General features: G+C 56.3%; 1 protein-coding gene across 11 annotated transcripts in view; it reads left to right on the top strand.

The window, feature by feature from the left end:
* LOC139584959 (rho guanine nucleotide exchange factor 11-like) overlaps window positions 1-18,627 on the top strand; it is a 34,961-nt gene continuing 16,334 nt past the window's right edge. For 4 of the 11 annotated variants that reach the window (XM_071417327.1, XM_071417329.1, XM_071417328.1 and 1 more), the window contains exons 1-20: window positions 2-177; window positions 5,692-5,786; window positions 6,659-6,757; window positions 7,726-7,775; window positions 7,926-7,983; window positions 8,745-8,881; window positions 9,510-9,581; window positions 10,201-10,332; window positions 11,213-11,323; window positions 12,111-12,191; window positions 12,309-12,374; window positions 12,508-12,609; window positions 13,486-13,584; window positions 14,543-14,585; window positions 14,732-14,828; window positions 15,872-16,021; window positions 16,697-16,720; window positions 16,958-17,120; window positions 17,508-17,592; window positions 18,070-18,099. In XM_071417327.1, coding sequence (XP_071273428.1) covers window positions 146-177; window positions 5,692-5,786; window positions 6,659-6,757; window positions 7,726-7,775; window positions 7,926-7,983; window positions 8,745-8,881; window positions 9,510-9,581; window positions 10,201-10,332; window positions 11,213-11,323; window positions 12,111-12,191; window positions 12,309-12,374; window positions 12,508-12,609; window positions 13,486-13,584; window positions 14,543-14,585; window positions 14,732-14,828; window positions 15,872-16,021; window positions 16,697-16,720; window positions 16,958-17,120; window positions 17,508-17,592; window positions 18,070-18,099 — 1,726 coding nt within the window. In that variant the 5' untranslated portion in view covers window positions 2-145. Of the gene's footprint in view, window positions 178-5,691; window positions 5,787-6,658; window positions 6,758-7,725; window positions 7,776-7,925; window positions 7,984-8,744; window positions 8,882-9,509; window positions 9,582-10,200; window positions 10,333-11,212; window positions 11,324-12,110; window positions 12,192-12,308; window positions 12,375-12,507; window positions 12,610-13,485; window positions 13,585-14,542; window positions 14,586-14,731; window positions 14,829-15,871; window positions 16,022-16,696; window positions 16,721-16,957; window positions 17,121-17,507; window positions 17,593-18,069; window positions 18,100-18,627 lie in introns of all 11 variants that reach the window. The other 7 variants (XM_071417337.1, XM_071417336.1, XM_071417334.1 and 4 more) reach the window with 3 other exon arrangements.

The raw sequence follows: 18,627 nt of genomic DNA on the forward strand, positions 1-18,627 counted from the left end.
CAGCTCGGGGGGGGTCGCTCGGGGCCCCGCGGGGCTCGCTCGGGGCCCCCCGAGGCCGCCGCTGCAGCCGCCGGGGCCGGGCATGGTGGCGGGGGCGGCCGGAGCGGGGCGGCGGCTCCGGGCACAGCCCTGACCGAGCTCCACCATGAGCGTGCGGCCTCCGCAGGCCCCGGACAGGTACGGGCTGAGGGGAGACCCCCGCGCCGGGCAGGGCCGAGGGGCTGCGGGGCCCAAAGGGGGGAACGGGGACGGGGCTCGGCCCGGGGGGGAGAACCCGCCGCGAGTTCTGAGGGGGGGACGCGGCTCTGGGGGGAAACCGGGGGGATTTGGGGGCGCGGGGAGCGGGGAGGGGGCTCGGCTGCTCCGAGGGGGGACGGCGGCGGTTTGGGGTGAAATTCGGGGGTTTTGGGGCTCACAGGAGGGGGCTCGGCTCGTGCGGGAGCCCACACCCGGTCCCTGCAGGGGTTTGGGGTGAAATGCCGGGATTTGGGGCGAAACGCCGGGATTTGGGGTGAAATGACGCCATTTGGGGTGTTTTGGGGTGAAATTCCGGGATTTGGGGTGAAATGCCGCGATTTGGGGTGTTTTGGGGTGAATTGCCGGGATTTGGGGTGAAATGCCGCGATTTGGGGTGTTTTGGGGTGAATTGCCGGGATTTGGGGTGAAATGCCGCGATTTGGGGTGTTTTGGGGTGAATTGCCGGGATTTGGGGTGAAATGCCGCGATTTGGGGTGTTTTGGGGTGAATTGCCGGGATTTGGGGTGAAATGCCGGGATTTGGGGTGAAATGCCGGGATTTGGGGTGTTTGGGGGTGAATTGCCGGGATTTGGGGTGAAATGCCGCGATTTGGGGTGTTTTGGGGTGAAATTCTGGGATTTTGGGGCTCTGGGAGGGGGCTCTGCTCGTCCCGGAGCCCTCACCCCAAGTCTCAGGGGAAAAGCGTCGATTTGGGGTGAAATTTTGGGATTTAAGGGTTTGGAGGAGGGGGCTCAGCTCGTCCTGGACCCCCCACCCCGCCCCTGCAGGGATTTGGGGTGAAATTCGGGGATTTTGGGGCTCTGGGAGGGGGCTCAGCCCGGTCTGCTCCTCCTGTCTGCTCTGCCCCACGTCAGCGGTGATTTGGGGTGAAACTCTGGGATTTTGAGGTGAAAATCTGGGATTTTGGGGCTCTGGGGGTTCAGGGGAAGGGATTTAGATCAGGGTGGAGCTCCTGCCCCGTCCCTGCAGTGCTTTGGGGTGAAATGCTGCGATTTTGGGGTGAAATTCTGCGATTTTGGGGGTTTGGGGGATCTGGGAGGGATCTCAGGATGACCTGAGCCCTCACCCCATTCCCTGGGGGGAAAAGATGGGAATTTGGGATAAAATTCTGGGATTTTGGGAATTCTGGGGGGGCTCAGCCCAGCCCAGGACCCCCCACCCCATCCTTGCAGCGTTTTGGGATAAAACTCCTGGATTTGGGGAGTGTGGGGGGGAATATCCCAAACCCTTCTGATTTTTGGGATATTTCCAGTATCCGTCACTGGGAATTGGCTTTTTCCCCGTTTGTTTTGCTCCATTTTAAGCCAAATTTGGGGATTTTTTTTTCTTTTTGGTGGGATAAACCCTTGGAAAAGCCTGGAAGGTTTTTCTGGGATAAATTCAGGAATTTTTCTGAGGATTCCTGGATTGGGATCCCTGCTGCAGCCACGGCGTTTCCCACATGGATTTGGGTGGAAAATGAGGAGTTTTGGGGCCCTGGGAGAGAAGCAGATCCCAGGAATTTCTGGGGATCATTTTCCCACCAAATTCCCAGGGTTTGTTTTTTTTTTTCCTGCTTTTTCCATCCCAAAGGATTCCAGGATTCCCTGGCCTGGTTTATTTGGGATTCCGGGGTAAATCCCGGATCCTATCCCAGGTTATCCCACAGATTCCCATCCCTGGGATGGTGGGAATGTCCCTGGGGTTGGAATCAGGGTGGGATTTTCTGGGATTTAAGGATCTTTTCCACCCCAAAGGATTCCCAGGCCTGGTTTATTTGGGATTCCAGGGTAAATCCCGGATCCTATCCCAGGTTATCCCGTGGATCCCTGGGATGGTGGGAATGTCCCTGGGGTTGGAATCAGGGTGGGATTTTCTGGGATTTAAGGATCTTTTCCACCCCAAAGGATTCCCAGGCCTGGTTTATTTGGGGTTCCGGGGGTAAATCCCGGATCCTATCCCAGGTTATCCCACAGATTCCCATCCCTGGGATGGTGGGAATGTCCCTGGGAGTGGAATCAGGGTGGGATTTTTTGGGATTTAAGGATCTTTTCCACCCCAAAGGATTCCCAGGCCTGGTTTATTTGGGATTCCGGGGTAAATCCCGGATTTTATCCCAGGTTATCCCACAGATTCCCATCCCTGGGAGGCCCAGCTCCAGCCCAGGGCTCAGGGCGAGGTTTCCCTCCCTCTCCCCGGGAGTTTTGGGATCGCTCCCGGCCACGGAATCCCGCGGCTTCCCCCGGGCCAGGGGATTCCAGGAGCCGGAATTCCCGGCCCAACCGGCCCTGCCGCTTTCCCAGCTTTTCCAGGAGCGGCTCCCGTTAATCATTACCCCAGCGCCGGGAGCGGCTTCCTGCAGAATTCCCGAAAGATAAAACCCCACCCCAACTGCAAGAACCGGGAAAGGTTCCACGATTCCCAACGTTTGGGGTCGCTCCGGGCGGCGTCATCCCCTTGGGATCCCTTCCCAAAAAAGGGTTTGGGATTCCCAGCTGGAAAATCCCACAGAAACCCGCGATAAACCACGTTTAAAAACAGCAAAAATGGGGGAAAATTCCCATTTCCCAACACTTCTGACCAGTGGGTTCCTGCCTGAAACAGGATTGGAATTCCCAGCTGGAAAATCCCATGGAAACCTGGGATGAACCAGGGTTTAGAGCAGGAAAAATGGGGGAAAATTCCCATTTCCCAACATTTCTGACCAGTGGGTTCCTGCCTAAAACAGGATTGGGATTCCCAGCTGGAAAATCCTACAGAAACCTGGGATGAACCACATTTAAAGTGGGAAAAATGGGGGGGAAAAAAATCCCATTTCCCAACATTTCTGACCCCTGGGTTCCTTCCCACAATGGGATTGGGATTCCCAGCTGGAAAATCCCATGGAAACCTGAGATAAAGCAGGGTTTAGAGCGGGAAGAATGGGAAAAAAATCCCATTTCCCAACACTTGTGACCGCTGGGCTCCTCCCCAGAGCAGGATTGGGATTCCCAGCTGGAAAATGCCCGGGAAAGCCGGGATGAGCCGGGGTTTGAAGCGGGGAGAATGGGGGAAATTCCCGTTTTTCCTGTGCCTGTCCCTGGTGCTCGTGCAGGGAGCGCAGCGGAGCCGCAGCCCCCGGCAGGGAGGGAACCAAATGTTGCAAATCCCAGCAGAAAATTCCGGCGGGACCCGAACTCCCGGGATTCCTCCCAGAACTCGGCGGCCGCGCTCGGAATGTGGGGGGAAAAAAAAAAAAAATTATTTCCCTGGGAGATCCCTGAGGTTTCGGGAATTTGGGAATCTAAAGGACAGAATTCCCACGTTCCCGTTCCCCGTGGGATTTGGGAATTTGGGAATCTAAAGGACAGAATTCCCACCTTCCCGTTCCCCGTGGGATTTGGGAATTTGGGAATCATTTCCATGAAAATCTGGGGGGGTTTTGGGAACCTTGGCCCCTGGGAGAGCCCTGGGGGAGATTCCCAGATCCCAAAAAAAACTGGGAATGACTGGGAGGGGTTGGGAGCAGCTTGGAAGGGTTTGGGATGCAGGGAAAAGCTGGGAACTGCGGGATTATCCTGCAGCATTCCCGGTAAAAACACCTGGGAATTGTACGGGGAAAACCCCCCAGCTGCCCCTGGAATTCTGGTTTTCCTCGGAAAACCTCTGAGTGGTCAGAAATGTTGGAAAATGGGATTTTTTTTCCCCCCAACTTTTTCCTCCTTCCAGCCCTGGTTTATCCCATGTTCTGTGGGATTTTCCAGCTGGGAATTCCAAACCTGCCGTGGGGAGGAACCCAGTGGGCAGAAATGTTGGGAAAAGGGGAATTTTTTTCCCATTCCAAGCTCCAATTTTCTGGTAATTTTGGATCTTTGGGAGCTGGGAAGGAACCCAATGGGCAGAAATGCTGGGAAGAGGGAATTTTTTCCCAATCCAAGCTCCAATTTTTTGTGAATTTTGGATATTCTGGGAGGCAGGAAGGGAGGGCAGGGCTGGGGTCCCTCCGGAGGCGCCCCTGGAATGGGAATTGTGGGAATTGTGGGAATTGTGGGAATTGCCGTGGCTGGGCCGCCCCCAGGCAATTAAGGAGCTTTAATTAAGCCGAATTAAGCGACTTTTTTATAGCCTGGTTAAGCCCCGGCTGCTTCCAGAGGGGCTGGAGAAGCCCCGGGATCCTGGGGCGCCCCTGGCTGGGATCTGGGCACCCCTGGATTGCGGCTGTTATGGGAAATCCCCTCGGGAACACCACGGAGCCCCGAGTGCGGGGATTTTGGGATGAAAACCGGGAATTTTGGGGGGACAGCAGGGGCTGACCTGGCCCCGGCCTGGTGGATAATGCCGAGGTTAATCCCGATTTTCCTGCGGATTGGCCGGGAACGGCCAGGGCAGCGCCCGGGGCTGGGGCTGGGACAGGGGCTGGGAAATCCTCGGGGGCTTTTCCTGGGATCTCTGCCCTGGGGGCTGATCCCGGAGAAAAGGGGGAGCCAGGGGGAATCTGGGATCTGATCCCGGAGAAAAGGGGGATCCAGGGGGGATCTGGGATCTGATCCTGGAGAAAAGGGGGATCCAGGGGGGATCTGGGATCTGATCCTGGAGAAAAGGGGGAGCCAGGGGGGTCTGGGATCTGATCCCGGAGAAAAGGGGGATCCAGGGGGGGATTTGGGATCTGATCCTGGAGAAAAGGGGGAGCCAGGGGGGATCTGGGATCTGATCCCAGGGGGAATTTGGGATCTGGTCCCAGAGGGGGATTTGGGATCTGGTCCCAGGGAATGGGGCAGGACAAGAGGGAACGGCCTCGAGCTGTGCCAGGGCTGGAAATTTGGGATGGTTTTTCCATGGAAAAAGGGTTGGGAAGCGCCGGAAGGGGCTCAGGGAGGGAAAATTCCCCATCCCTGGAACCTTCCAAGGAATTCCTGGAGATCCCTCTGGATCTTCCAGAGTGCCTGGGGGTGTCCTGGGAGTGCCCAGGGGTCATCACCTGGCCTGGGAGTCACCAGGGGTCACTCTGGCTGTCCTGGGCCATGTCCGTCTGTCCTGGGCCATGTCCAGATGTCCTGGGAGTGCCCAGGGGTCATCACCTGGCCTGGGAGTGACCAGGGGTCACTCTGGCTGTCCTGGGTCACGTCCGTCTGTCCTGGGCCGTGTCCATCGGTCCGGGCGTGCCCGGGGCCGTGTCCGTCTGTCCTGGGCCGTGTCCGGGGCTGTGTCCGTCTGTCCTGGGCCATGTCCATGTGTCCTGGGCTGTGTCCATCTGTCCGGGGCTGTGTCCATCTGTCCGGGGCTGTGTCTGTCTGTCCGGGGCTGTGTCCGTCTGTCCTGGGCCATGTCTGTGTGTCCGGGGCCGTGTCCGTCTGTCCGGGGCTGTGTCCGTCTGTCCGGGGCCGTGTCCGTCGGTCCGGGGCCGTGTCCGTCTGTCCGGCCGTGCCCGGGGCCGCTCCCCGTTGCCTCCGTGCCGAGCTCCCGTGTCCTGCCCAGGTTGAGCAGCCTCTCCTCGGCCCTGGGCGATTCCCCCGCGGAGCGAAGGGCGCCCGGGCCCCAGCGGCAGCCGCCGGACGCCTCCGCGAGCACAGGTGGGAACCGGGCCTGGAATTCCGGGAACGCTCAGGGAACGCAGAGGGAACTCACTGGGCACTGAGAGGGCACTGAGAGGGCACTCGGGGCCAGGCTGTGCGTCCAGATCTTCCTGGGCTCTTGGAACTTTGGGATTTGGGGTCCCATAGGGGGGAATGGGGGGCTGGGGACAGGAGATCATGGTCAGGGGTGGACAGTGACCACAGGGTCAGAGTGGTCAGGACAGTGACCACAGGGTCAGGATAGACAATGACCACAGGGTCAGGGGTGGACAGTGACCACAGGGTCAGAGTGGTCAGGACAGTGACCACAGGGTCAGGATAGACAATGACCACAGGGTCAGGATGGACAGTGACCACAGGGTCAGGATGGACAATGACCACAGGGTCAGGGTGGTCAGGACAGTGACCACAGGGTCAGGATGGACAATGACCACAGGGTCAGGGTGGACAGTGACCACAGGGTCAGGGTGGTCAGGACAGTGACCACAGGGTCAGGATGGACAATGACCACAGGGTCAGGGTGGTCAGGACAGTGACCACAGGGTCAGGATGGACAATGACCATAGGGTCAGGGTGGACAGTGACCACAGGGTCAGGGTGGTCAGGACAGTGACCACAGGGTCAGGATGGACAATGACCACAGGGTCAGGGTGGTCGGGACAGTGACCCCGAGGCGTTGCAGGCCCTGGAACTGGGGGGTTCCTCGGAGCCAAACCCAGAGTCTGGAGCCTCACTGCCTCCTCTTCCTCCTGTCCCTGTGTCCGTGTGTCCCCGTGTGTCCGTGTCTGTCTGTCCGTGTGTCCGTGTGTCTGTGTCCGTGTGTCCCTGTGTCTGTCTGTCCGTGTGTCCGTGTGTCCCGCGGTGCCCAGGGCTGGTGCAGCGCTGTGTCATCATCCAGCGGGACCAGCATGGCTTCGGCTTCACCGTCAGCGGCGACCGCGTGGTGCTCGTGCAGTCCGTGCGGCCCGGTGGGTGCGGCTGGACATGGGCTGGACACGGGGTGGACACGGGCTGGACACGGGGTGGACACTGCTGGACACGGGGGTGGACACAGGGTGGACACGGGGATGGACATGGGGAGGGACATGGGGATGGACACTGCTGGATATGGGGTGGACACGGGGATGGACACAGCTGGACACAGCTGGACACGGAGATGGACATGGGGGTGGACACGGGGATGGACACGGGATGGACACGGGGATGGACATGGGATGGACACTGGGATGGACACAGGGATGGACACTGCTGGACACGGGGATGGACACTGGGATGGACACGGGGTGGACACGGGGATGGACACAGCTGGACATGGCTGGACATGGGATGGACACTGGGATGGACACGGGGATGGACATGGGATGGACATGGGATGGACACTGGGATGGACACGGGGTGGACACGGGATGGACACGGGGATGGACACTGCTGGACATGGGGATGAACACAGGGATGGACACGGGGTGGACATGGGGATGGACACGGGGTGGACACAGGGTGGACACTGCTGGACATAGGGTGGACACAGGGATGGACATGGGATGGACATGGGATGGACACTGCTGGACATGGGATGGACACTGCTGGACATGGGGATGGACACAGGGATGGACACTGCTGGACATGGGGATGGACACAGGGATGGACACGGAGTGGACACTGCTGGACAAGGGGATGGACAATCCCCAGGGGTCCCCTCATCCACCCCCAGCCTCAGCCTGAGGGAGAAGATGTTGGGAAAATGAGGGAACGTGGTGGGAAAATGGGGGGAGAAAAGTGGCAGGAAAATGGGGGAGGAAGGTGTTTTTCCTTGGGAAATGTCCCAGTTTTGGGGAGTTTTGCTCCGGGATTGGAAGGGACGGGGCTGGGGGTGGGGAAGCCCCCGTGGAACATTCCGGAGTCGCTCTGGGGCCCGCCCTGACCCCGCTGTGTGCAGGTGGGGCTGCCATGAGGGCCGGCGTGCAGGAGGGCGACCGCATCCTCAAGGTGGGCGCTCCTGGATCCCGGGAAACTCCCGCATTCCCAATCCCCGGAAAATTCCCTCATTCCCAGCCCCCTCCCCACATTCCCAGGGGAAATTCCTGGGTAAATTCCCGTTTTCCCAGCCCTTTCCCAGCCCTTTCCCGGCCGTTGCAGGTAAACGGGACAATGGTGACCAACAGCTCCCACCTGGAGGTGGTGAAGTTGATCAAGTGTGAGTTGGGATGGGATGGGATGGGATGGGATGGGATGGGATGGGATGGATGGGATGGGATGGGATGGATGGGATGGGATGGGATGGGATGGGATGGGATGGGATGGGATGGGATGGATGGGATGGGATGGATGGGATGGGATGGGATGGGATGGGATGGGATGGGATGGGATGGGATGGGATGGGATGGGATGGGATGGGGTGGGATGGGATGGGATGGGATGGGATGGATGGGATGGGATGGGATGGGATGGGATGGGATGGGATGGGATGGGATGGGATGGGATGGGATGGGATCCATCCTTTGGGAATTTGGGGGGAGCCTGGAAGTGTTCCCAGCCCTTTTCCCCTCGTTTTCCCAGGAAATCCTTCATCCCAAATTCTCCCTGGAAATGCTTCCCACTCCCAGTTCTCCCGGAAATTTTTCCTGGAATTTTTTTTTCCTTGGAAATCCTCCCTGGAAATCCTTCTCACCTCTTTTCCCAAGTTTTTCCTGGGAATCTTTCTCACCCCAGATATTTCTTGGAAATCCTTTCCCCCCCCATTTTCCTGGAAATCCTCCTGGCTCCCTTTCTCCAATTGCTTTCTTGGAGTCCCCCTCATCACCCCTGATCCCGGATTTTTCCAGAAACCCTTCCCGCCCCTGTTCCTCCCGGAGTTTTCCCCTCGTTGTGGATTTTCCCCACAGATCCCCCCTCACATTTCCTTTATCCCGGGCTGTCCCTGGGCGCTCCCCTGACATTCCCGTGTTCTGTTCCCAGCCGGTGCCTACGTGGCCCTGACCCTGCTGGGGTCCCCGCCGGGCCCCGTGGGGGTCCCGGGCCCCCAGCAGGAGCCGGAGCCCCCGGGCTGTGCCCCGGGCGCCCCCCAGCGCATCACGGAGCCCCGGCCGCTGCAGGTGAGGCCCGGCCCCGGGGCTGCCCAGGAGAGCCCCGGAGAGCCCCGGAGCCCCTGAGGGGATCCCATTGTCCCCATTGTCCCCATTGTCCCCATGGTCCCCATTGTCACCATGGTCCCCATGGTCCCCATTGTCACCATTGTCACCATTGTACCCATGGTCCCCATTGTCCCCATTGTCCCCATTGTCCCCATTGTCACCATTGTCCCCATGGTCCCCATTGTACCCATTGTCACCATGGTCCCCATTGTCCCCATTGTCCCTATTTTTGTTCCCATCCCCATTGTCCCCATTCTTGTTTCCATTCCCATTGTCCCCATTCCCAGTGCCATTCCCATTATTCCTATTATTCCCATTATCCCACTATTCCCATTATCCCATTTCCCCATTCCCACCATTCCCACTATCCCGTTATTCCCATTATTCCCATTATTCTCATTATTCTGTTATTCCCACTGTTCCCACCATTCCCATTGTCATTCCCGTTATTCCCATTGTCATTCCCATTATTCCCATTGTCATTCCCGCTGTCATTCCCGCTGTCATTCCCGTTATTCCCATTGTCATTCCTGTCATTCCCATTGTCATTCCCGCTGTCATTCCCGGTGCTCTCCCTCTGGCGCTGCAGGACCCCGAGGTGCAGAAGCACGCGGCGCAGATCCTGCGCAACATGCTGCGCCAGGAGGAGGCCGAGTACCAGGTACTGCCACCCTGCACTTTTCCCTTTGGGGCTGGTTTGGGCTGGTTTGGGCTGATTTGGGCTGGTTTGGGGCTGGTTTGGGCTGGTTTGGGCTGGTTTGGGGCTGTTTTTGGCCTGTTTTGGGGCTGGTTTGGAGCTGCTTTGGGGCTGGTTTTGGGGCTGGTTTTGGCCTGGTTTTGGCCTGGTTTTGGCCTGTTTTGGGCTGTTTTTGGGGCTGTTTTTGGGCCTATTTTGGGGCTGGTTTTGGCCTGTTTCTGGCCTGTTTCTGGCCTGTTTTTGGCCTGTTTTTGGCCTGGTTTTTGGCCTGTTTCTGGCCTGTTTTGGGGCTGGTTTTGGCCTGTTTTTGGCCAGTTTTTGGCCTGTGTTTTGCGGCTGTTTTGGGGCTGTTTTGGGCTGGTTTTGGCCAGTTTTTGGGGCTGTTTTTGGCGTGGTTTTGGCCTGTTTTTGGCCAGTTTTTGGGGCTGTTTTTGGCCTGTTTTGGGGTTGGTTTTGGCCAGTTTTTGGCCTGGTTTTTGGCCTGTTTTTGGGGCTGGTTTTGGCCAGTTTTTGGCCTGTGTTTTGGGGCTGTTTTCCCCGCGGACCCCCATGCATCCCCGTGTCTCCCCCCCTGTCCCGGCAGCGTTTCCAGGAGCTGCTGCAGCGGCAGCCGGGCGCGGGCGCGGCGCTGGAGGAGCAGCTGGAGGGGGCGCGGCGCCGGCTGAGCCAACTGCAGCTCAAGGTGCTGCAGGAGGCGCGGGCAGCGGCGGCCCCGGTACGGAGCGGGAACCACGGGAATGAACGGGAATGAACGGGAACAACGGGAATGAACGGGGACGGATACGGGGATGGAGACGGGAATGGATACGGGAACGAGACCGGGATGGATGCAGGGATGGATGAGGGGATGGATACGGGGATGGATACGGGGATGGATACGGGGATGGATGCGGGGATGGATACGGGGATGGATGCAGGAATGATACGGGAATGATATGGGAATGATACAGGTATGGATGTGGGTACCAGATGGGAATGGATCTGGGGATGGATGCGGGAATGGATCTGGGAATGGATATGGGAACGAGACGGGGATGGATCCGGGGATGGATCCAGGGATGATCTGGGAATGATACAGGAATGTGCGGAGATGGATCTGGGAATGGATGGGGATGGATACGGGAATGATCCAGGAATGATTCTGGGAATGATCCTGGGAATGATCCAGGAATGGTTCAGGAATGTACAGGGATGGATCTGGGAACGATACAGGAACGATATGGGAACGATACAGGAATGATCTGGGGAAAAATCCGGAAATGAATACGGGAATGAATACGGGAATGATCCGGGAAAAAATACAGGAATGGATATGAGAATTCTGGGAATGATCCTGGGAATCAATCCGGGAATGATCTGGGAATAGATCCTGGGAATCATCCCGGGAACAATCCTGGGAATCACCCTGGGAATATTCCCGGGATTGCCCCTGAGCCCTTCCCGCTGTTTCCCGGGAATTCCGCTTTCCCACAAAGCAAAACTGGGGATGGGGGTGGCTGGGTGGGAATTTCCTCGTTCCTGGGTTTCTGGGATCCCCTTTTCCCTTTGGTGCCTTTCCCGGGGTTCCCCAGATTCCCCCTTTTCCCTTTTCCCAGGATTTGGGCTCCCGGCCCCTGGAGGGGTCCCCGCAGCTCCCGGGGCGCCTCCCCAGGGACCCCCAGGATGGGAACCCGGGGCTGGAGGAGAGGGGCCCGGCCCTGCCAGAGGTGAGGGGAGAAACACGGGAAAAACACGGGAAAATCTGGGGAAAATCCAGGGAAATTCCGGGAAAAATTCTGGGAAACATCAGGAAAAAATCTGGGGAAAATCTGGGAAAAATCCAGGGAAAAGTCTGGGAAAAATCTGGGGAAAATACGGGGAAAATTTTGGGAAAAACCCGGGAAAAACCCGGGAAAGAATATGGGGGAATTCCAGGGAAAACCTGGGAAAAATACGGGAAAAAATACGGGGGAATTTGGGGGAAAATCTGGGGAAAAACCTGGGAAAAACCCAGGGAAAATTCTGGGGAAAATCCAGGAAAAAGGGGCGGGGAAGGGTTTGAGAAAATCTGGGAAAAGTGGAGGGAAAACTGCAGGGAAAATTTGGGAAAAGAGAGAGGGGAAGTTCCAAGGAAGGTTTGGGAAGAAGGGGGAGAAGTTCCAGGAAAACTTTGGGAAAAGCGTGGGGGGAAATGTCAGGAAAGGTTTGGGAGAAGGTGGTGGGGGAAATTAAGGGAAAAACAGGGGAAAAAAGGGAGAAAATTCAGGAAAAAGGGGGGAAAATGATTCCAGGAGAAATCTGGGGAAAGGGGATGAAAATTCTGGGAAAAACTCCATGAAAATCTTGGGAAAAGGGGGGGAAATTCCAGGAGAGGTGGAAAACCTCCCCCCAGAATCTGGGATCCCCCGGAATTCCCGGCTCCTTTTCCCTCTCTGGGAATTCCAGGGGGTTTTGGGATTCCCCCTCCCCTGGGGGTGTTCCTGGGGGTCCTGATCCCGCAATTCCCTTTCCCAGGTTTCCCGGAATTCCGGCTTCTCCGAGCCCGGCAGCCCCCGGAGCTCCCCCGTGCTCGGCTCCCGCCTCTCCACGGATCCGGTGGGGCTGGGAAATCCCGGAAAATCCTGGGAAAATCCGGGAAAACCCCGGGAATCCCCACGGGGATCCCCCCCAGGGCCCTTCCCAGAGCTTGATCCCGGCTTTTTTTTGGGATAGGGATCAGGGAGGCCCCAGATCATCGGCCCCGAGGAGGATTGTGAGCCTGGGAATGGCAGCAACGAGGTGAGAATTCCAGGGAAAGCGGGAATTGGGGATTTGGGAATTCCGGGGGGGGATTTTGGGAATTCCGGGTGGGATTTTCGAGGGGATTCCAGGGATTTTGGGAATTCCCATTTCTCCCTCTCTGTGTTCCCAGAGCGATTCCGTGTTCCAGGATTTGGGAATTCTCAAATCCCGCCCGGCCCATCTGGGAGTTTTCCTGAGGTTCCTCTTCTCCCAGGCAGATCCCACTCCTCTGGTAAGGAATTCCCAAAATTCCCGGGATTTCCTGACCCCCTGGGATCCCATTCCCAACTTCCAGCACCTCCCAGAGTTTCCAGGAATATTCCTGGGAGTAAATCCTGGGATTTTTCTGACCCTTGGATCCAATTCCCAACCTCTGGCACCTCCCAGAGGGTTCCCAGGGCTCCGGATGGAGCAGAATTCCCAGGATTTCCTCAAAATTCCCGGGATTTCCTGACCCCTGGGATCCCATTCCCAACTTCCAGCACCTCCCAGAGATTCTGGGAATATTCCTGGGATCAGGAAGGTGCAGAAATTCCAGGATTTCCTCAAAATTCCCTGAGATTTGCTGCTCCTGTGGTGCCATTCCCAATCCCTGGGCCCTTCCCAGAGCGTCCCTGCCCGGGGCTCCGGGTGGAGCAGAATTCCAGGGATTTCCTCAGCATTCCGGGGTTTCCTCAGAATTCCAGGGATTTCCTCAGAATTCCGGGGTTTCCTCAGAATTCCAGGGGTTTCCTCAGAGTTCCGGGGGTTTCCTCGGAATTCCAGGGATTTCCTCAGAATTCCAGGGGTTTCCTCAGCACTCCGGGGTTTCCTCAGCATTCCGGGGTTTCCTCAGCATTCCCGGGGTTCCTCAGAATCCCGGGGGTTCCTCAGCATTCCCAGGGATTTCCTCAGCATTCCCGGGGTTCCTCAGCATTCCCAGGGTTTTCCTCAGAATCCTGGGGTTCCTCAGCATTCCCAGGGGTTCCTCAGCATTCCTGGGGTTTCCTCAGCATTCCTGGGTTTCCTCAGCATTCCCAGGGGTTCCTCAGCATTCCCGGGGTTTCCTCAGCATTCCCAGGGGTTCCCCAGCATTCCCGGTTTTCCCAGCATTCCCGGTTTTCCGCAGCTCTTCCACCTGTGCTCCGAGGTTTGCTGCCAGCAGAGCCCCCGCGACGGCCGCGCCCTGGCCAGGGACATCTGGGGCGTCTTCCTGGACAGGGCGGCGGTGAGCCCGGGATACAGCGGGAATTCCTGGGATTCTGGGGGGAATTCCCGGGATTCTGGGGGGAATTCCTGGGATTCTGGGGGATTCCCGGGATTCTGGGGGATTCCCGGGATTCAGGGGGGTTCAAAGGCATTTCGGGAGGATTCAAAGGGATTTGGAGAGGATTTTCCAGGATGTTGAAGAGTTTTGGGGCGATACTGTGGAACTTTGGGGAGGATTTTTCTGGGGATTTGGGGGGGATTTTCAGGGTTTTTGGAGAATTTTAAGGAATTTGGGGGGGGTTTTAGGGGATTTTGGGATGGATTTTCCCAGGATTTTGGGATGGATTTTCCCAGGATTTTGGGATGGATTTCCTGGGATTTTCAGAGGGTTTTCCAGGATTTTAGGATGGATTTTCCCAGATTTTTGGGATGGATTTTCCCAGGATTTTGGGATGGATTTTCTGGGATTTTGGGATGGATTTCCCAGGATTTTGGGAGGATTTCCCAGGATTTTGGGATGGATTTCCTGGGATTTTCAGAGGGTTTTCCAGGATTTTGGGATGGATTTTCCCAGGATTTTGGGATGGATTTTCCCCAGATTTTTGGGATGCTTTTCCCAGGATTTTGGGATGCTTTTCCCAGATTTTGGGATGGATTTTCCCAGATTTTTGGGATGGATTTTCCCAGATTTTTGGGATGCTCTTCCCAGAATTTTGGGAGGATTTCCCCAGATTTTGGGATGGATTTTCTGGGATTTTGGGATGGATTTTCCCAGATTTTAGGGATGGATTTTCTCAGGATTTTGGGATGGATTTTCCCAGATTTTGGGATGGATTTTCTGGGATGGATTTTCCCAGATTTTTGGGATGGATTTTCTCAGGATTTTGAGATGGATTTCCCCAGATTTTGGGATGGATTTTCTGGGATTTTGGGATGGATTTTCCCAGATTTTTGGGATGCTTTTCCCTCTTTTCCAGCCCCTGCGGGTGAAGCTGCCGGAGCAGCTCCTGGCTGAGATCGGTGAGTTCGGAATTCCGGGAATTTCCCCCGGGAGAAGGAGCCCAGGGCCGGGACTGGGGATTCCCAGACTTTTCCGGGAGCCTCAGTAGAGCCGGGAATCAGCTCCCGGAGCGTTCCCAAATTCCCGAATTTCCCGGACCCGCCAGAGCTGCGCCTGCGGAACGGGGACGAGCTGCGGCCGGCGCTGCTGGAGGCGCAGGAATTGGTGATCCCGGAAATCCAGGAGCAGCTCCAGGACTACAGGTGGGAACCCCCCAGACCCCGGAAAATCCCGGGGAAATCCCGGGGAAATCCCAATTCCGGGAATTCCGGGAGCTCCCCGGCCCTTTTTGGGGCAGAACCTCAGGAAAAGCCCGGATTTTGGGAGGTTTTGTGCCTCCCAATCCCGTTTTTTTTTCTCCTTTTTCCCAGCAGAATCTGAGGAAAATCCCAAATTTGGGGAATTTCAGGAGTTCCCCATCCTGTTGTTTTTGGCTTTTCCCACACATCCAAGGGGAAAATCGGGAATTTCAGGAATTCCTTCCTTTCCTTATCCCACTTGTTTTGCTCTTCTCAGAGAACCAAGCGGAAAATCCCAAATTTTGGGAATTTCGGGACTTTCTGGGTGTCCCAATCCTGGTTTTTTAGCTTTTCCCAGAGAGCCAAGCGGGACATCCCAGACTTTGGGAATGTTGGGAATCCCAGGAGTTCCTGACCCCTTTTTCTTTTTAGCTTTTCCCAAAGAACCAAGTGGAACATACCAGATTTTGGGAATTTGGGAATTCCAGGAGTTCCCAATCCTGGGGTTTCTTTTTTTTTAGCTTTTCCCAGAGAGCCAATCGGGACATCCCGGGATTTCGGGAATGTTGGGAATCCCAGGAGTTCCCGATCCCGTTTTTTTTGGCTTTTCCTGGGGAGCCAATCAGGACATCTGGGATTTTGGGAACGCTGGGAATGCCGGCAGTTCCTGATCCCGTTTTTTTTGGCTTTTCCCGGGGAGCCGAGTGGGACATCCCAGATTTCGGGAATTTTGGGAATGCCGGCAGTTCCCGATCCCGTTTTTTTGGCTTTTCCCGGGGATCCGAGCGGGACATCGGGGATTTCGGGAATTTTGGGAATGCCAGCAGTTCCCGATCCCGTTTCCCAGGGAGCCAAGCGGGACATCGAGGATTTCGGGAATGTTGGGAATGCCGTCAGTTCCCGATCCCGTTTTTTTGTCTTTTCCCGGGGAGGCAATCGGGACATCGGGGATTTTGGGAATTTTGGGAATGCCAATGTCAGTTCCCGATCCCGTTTTCCCTGGCCAGGACGAAGCGCACGCTGGGGCTGGGCAGCCTCTACGGGGAGAACGAGCTGCAGGAGCTGGAGCTGGGGAACGGCCCCCGGGAGAGCCCGGAACGGCGCGAGAGGGAGCGGCTGCTGGCAGAGAGGCAGCTGGGGCACCTCGGGGACATCCTGTGAGTGATGGGAGCGTTGGGAATTCCTATGGGATCATTCATTGGGATCACTGGGATCGCTGAGAGAGGCAGCTGGGGCACCTCGGGGACATCCTGTGAGCATTGGGAATGTTGGGATCATTGGGAATTCACTATGGGATCACTGGGAGAGGCAGCTGGGGCACCTCGGGGATATCCTGTGAGCATTGGGAATTCATTGGGAATTCACTATGGGATCATTGGGATCACTGGGAGAGGCAGCTGGGGCACCTCGGGGACATCCTGTGAGTGTGGGGAATGTTGGGAATTCCTTATGGGATCATTCATTGGGATCATTGGGAGAGGCAGCTGGGGCACCTCGGGGACATCCTGTGAGCATTGGGAATGTTGGGATCATTGGGAATTCACTATGGGATCATTCATTGGGATCATTGGGATCATTGGGATCACTGGGAGAGGCAGCTGGGGCACCTCGCGGACGTCCTGTGAGCGTTTGGGATTTGGGAATTCCTTATGGGATCACTGGGAATTCCTGGTGGGATTTGAGAATTCCTGTTGGGATTGGCGCCTCGGGGACATCCTGTGATGATTCGGGAATTCCTGATGGGATTCGGGGCTGCAGTGGGAACTTTGGGATTGGGAGCGGGAATGTGGGATTGGGAACGGAAGAATCCAAGGAATTTCCTTTTCCCACAGCTCCAAGTACGAGGAGGAGCGGAGGTGAGCGGATCCAGTGCGAAAAATCCCCAGGAATGTGGGATATTCCCAGTTTTCCCTGTGGAATCTCTTCCCCCCCTTTTTCCCTTCCGTCTTTTCCCTCCCATTCCCAGTTTTCCCCGTGGATCCTTTCCCTGGAATTCCCAATTTTCCCAGTTTTCCCAGCGGATCTGGGCCCCCGGGGATCCCGGGGATCCCGGGAATTGCGCCCATCCCACCCTCTGGAATTCTCTCTCCCAGCTCCCCCATGGCCTTCGCCCTCAGCACCTTCATGGCCCACGCCGGGATCCGGCCCCGGGAATTGCGGGAGTGCCGGGAATCCCGGGAATGCCGCAATCCCGGCGCCCCCGAGAAGCTCCCGGACAAGGACAAGTGGCTGCCCTTCTTCCCCAAGGCCAAAAAGGTGGGAATGGCCCGGGATTCCCGGGAATTCCCCGGGATTCCAGGGAGCAGCTCTGGGGGGAGAGCCCAGGGCACCAACCCGGGGCGTTCAGGGGGGATCCCGGGAATTTTCACCCAAATCCCGGGAATTTTAGACCTGAACCCTGGGAATTTGCTGACCCAAATCCTGGGATTTGGGGTTGAGGATGGGAATTCGGGGATTTGGGATGGGAAGTTGGGGATTTGGGATGGGGATTGAGGGTGGAAATTCAGGATTTGGGATGGGAATTCAGGATTTGGGATGGAAATTCAAGTTTGGGATGGGAATTCAGGATTTGGGCTGGAAATTCAGGATTTGGGCTGGGGAGCTCCCGGGATTCCGAGCGATTCCAGGATTTTTTCCCAACAGAGCAGCAGCTCCAGGAAGGAGAAGGAGCAGAGGCAGAACCCGATCCTGAAATACATCGGGAAACCCCGGAGCTCCTCCCAGAGCAGTGAGTGAGCCCGGAACGCCGGGAAAATCCAGGAAAATCCGGGAAAATCTGGGAAAATCCGGGAAAATCCCGGGAACGGCCCGGCCCCGGCACGCCTGGGATTCCTGGGAATTCCTGGGAATTTCTTGGGATTTTACAGGGATTTTCTTGAGATTTTTCTGGAATTTTCCAGGGATATTTTCCTGGGATTTTCCTGGAATTTTCTCAGCATTTTCCTTGGGATTTTCTTGGGAATATCCCAGGATTTTCTTGGGACTCTCCTTGGATTCTCCTTGGATTTTCCTGGGATTCTCCAGAGATTTTCCCGGCATTTTCCCCGGAATTCCCCAAATTCCCCTGGAATTCCCAGCTCCCAGCCTCATTCCCGCATTCCCATCCCGTTTTTCTTTTTTCCGTTCTCATCCCATCAGCATTCCCGAATTCCCGGTTTTCCCCCGGGGATTTTGGGAATTCTGACGCCTCCTCTTTGTTTTCCAGCATTTCATGTCCCCCTGTCCCCTGCTGAAGGTAAAAATTCCCAATTTTTTGTTGCTTTTCCTTCATTTTTCTGTCATTGTTTTCCCTTGGTTTTGGGGTTTCTTCCCATTTTTTCTTCCCTGATGAAATTCCTGGGAACTCTGGGATTTGGGGGGGTTGGGATTTGGGAATTTGGGATTTAGGAGGGAATTTGGGGGTTTAGGGTGTAGGAAGGGAGCTCAGTTTTTAGGATCGGAAATTCAGAATTCAGGATCGGAAATTTGGGATTTGCGATGGGAATTTAAGATGGGAATTTTGGCATTTAGGATGGGAAATTCAGAATTTAGGATCAGGAATTCGGGATTTGGGAAGGGAATTTTGGGGATTTAGGATCAGGAATCCGGGATTTGGGCTGGGAAATTCAGGATTTAGGCAGGGAGTTCTGGGATTTTAGGGTCAGGGGTGTGGGATCCGGGATCAGGAATTTGGGATTTAAGCAGGGAGTTTTGGGATTTTAGGATCAGGAATTTGGGATCCAGGGTCAGGAATTCAGGATTTAGGCTGGGAATTCTGGGATTT

This window comes from Agelaius tricolor, unplaced genomic scaffold (genome assembly GCF_023055355.1).
Source record: "Agelaius tricolor isolate 1412-34295 unplaced genomic scaffold, bAgeTri1.0.p SCAF_69, whole genome shotgun sequence".
In the NCBI taxonomy this organism is placed as follows: Eukaryota; Metazoa; Chordata; class Aves; order Passeriformes; family Icteridae; genus Agelaius; species Agelaius tricolor.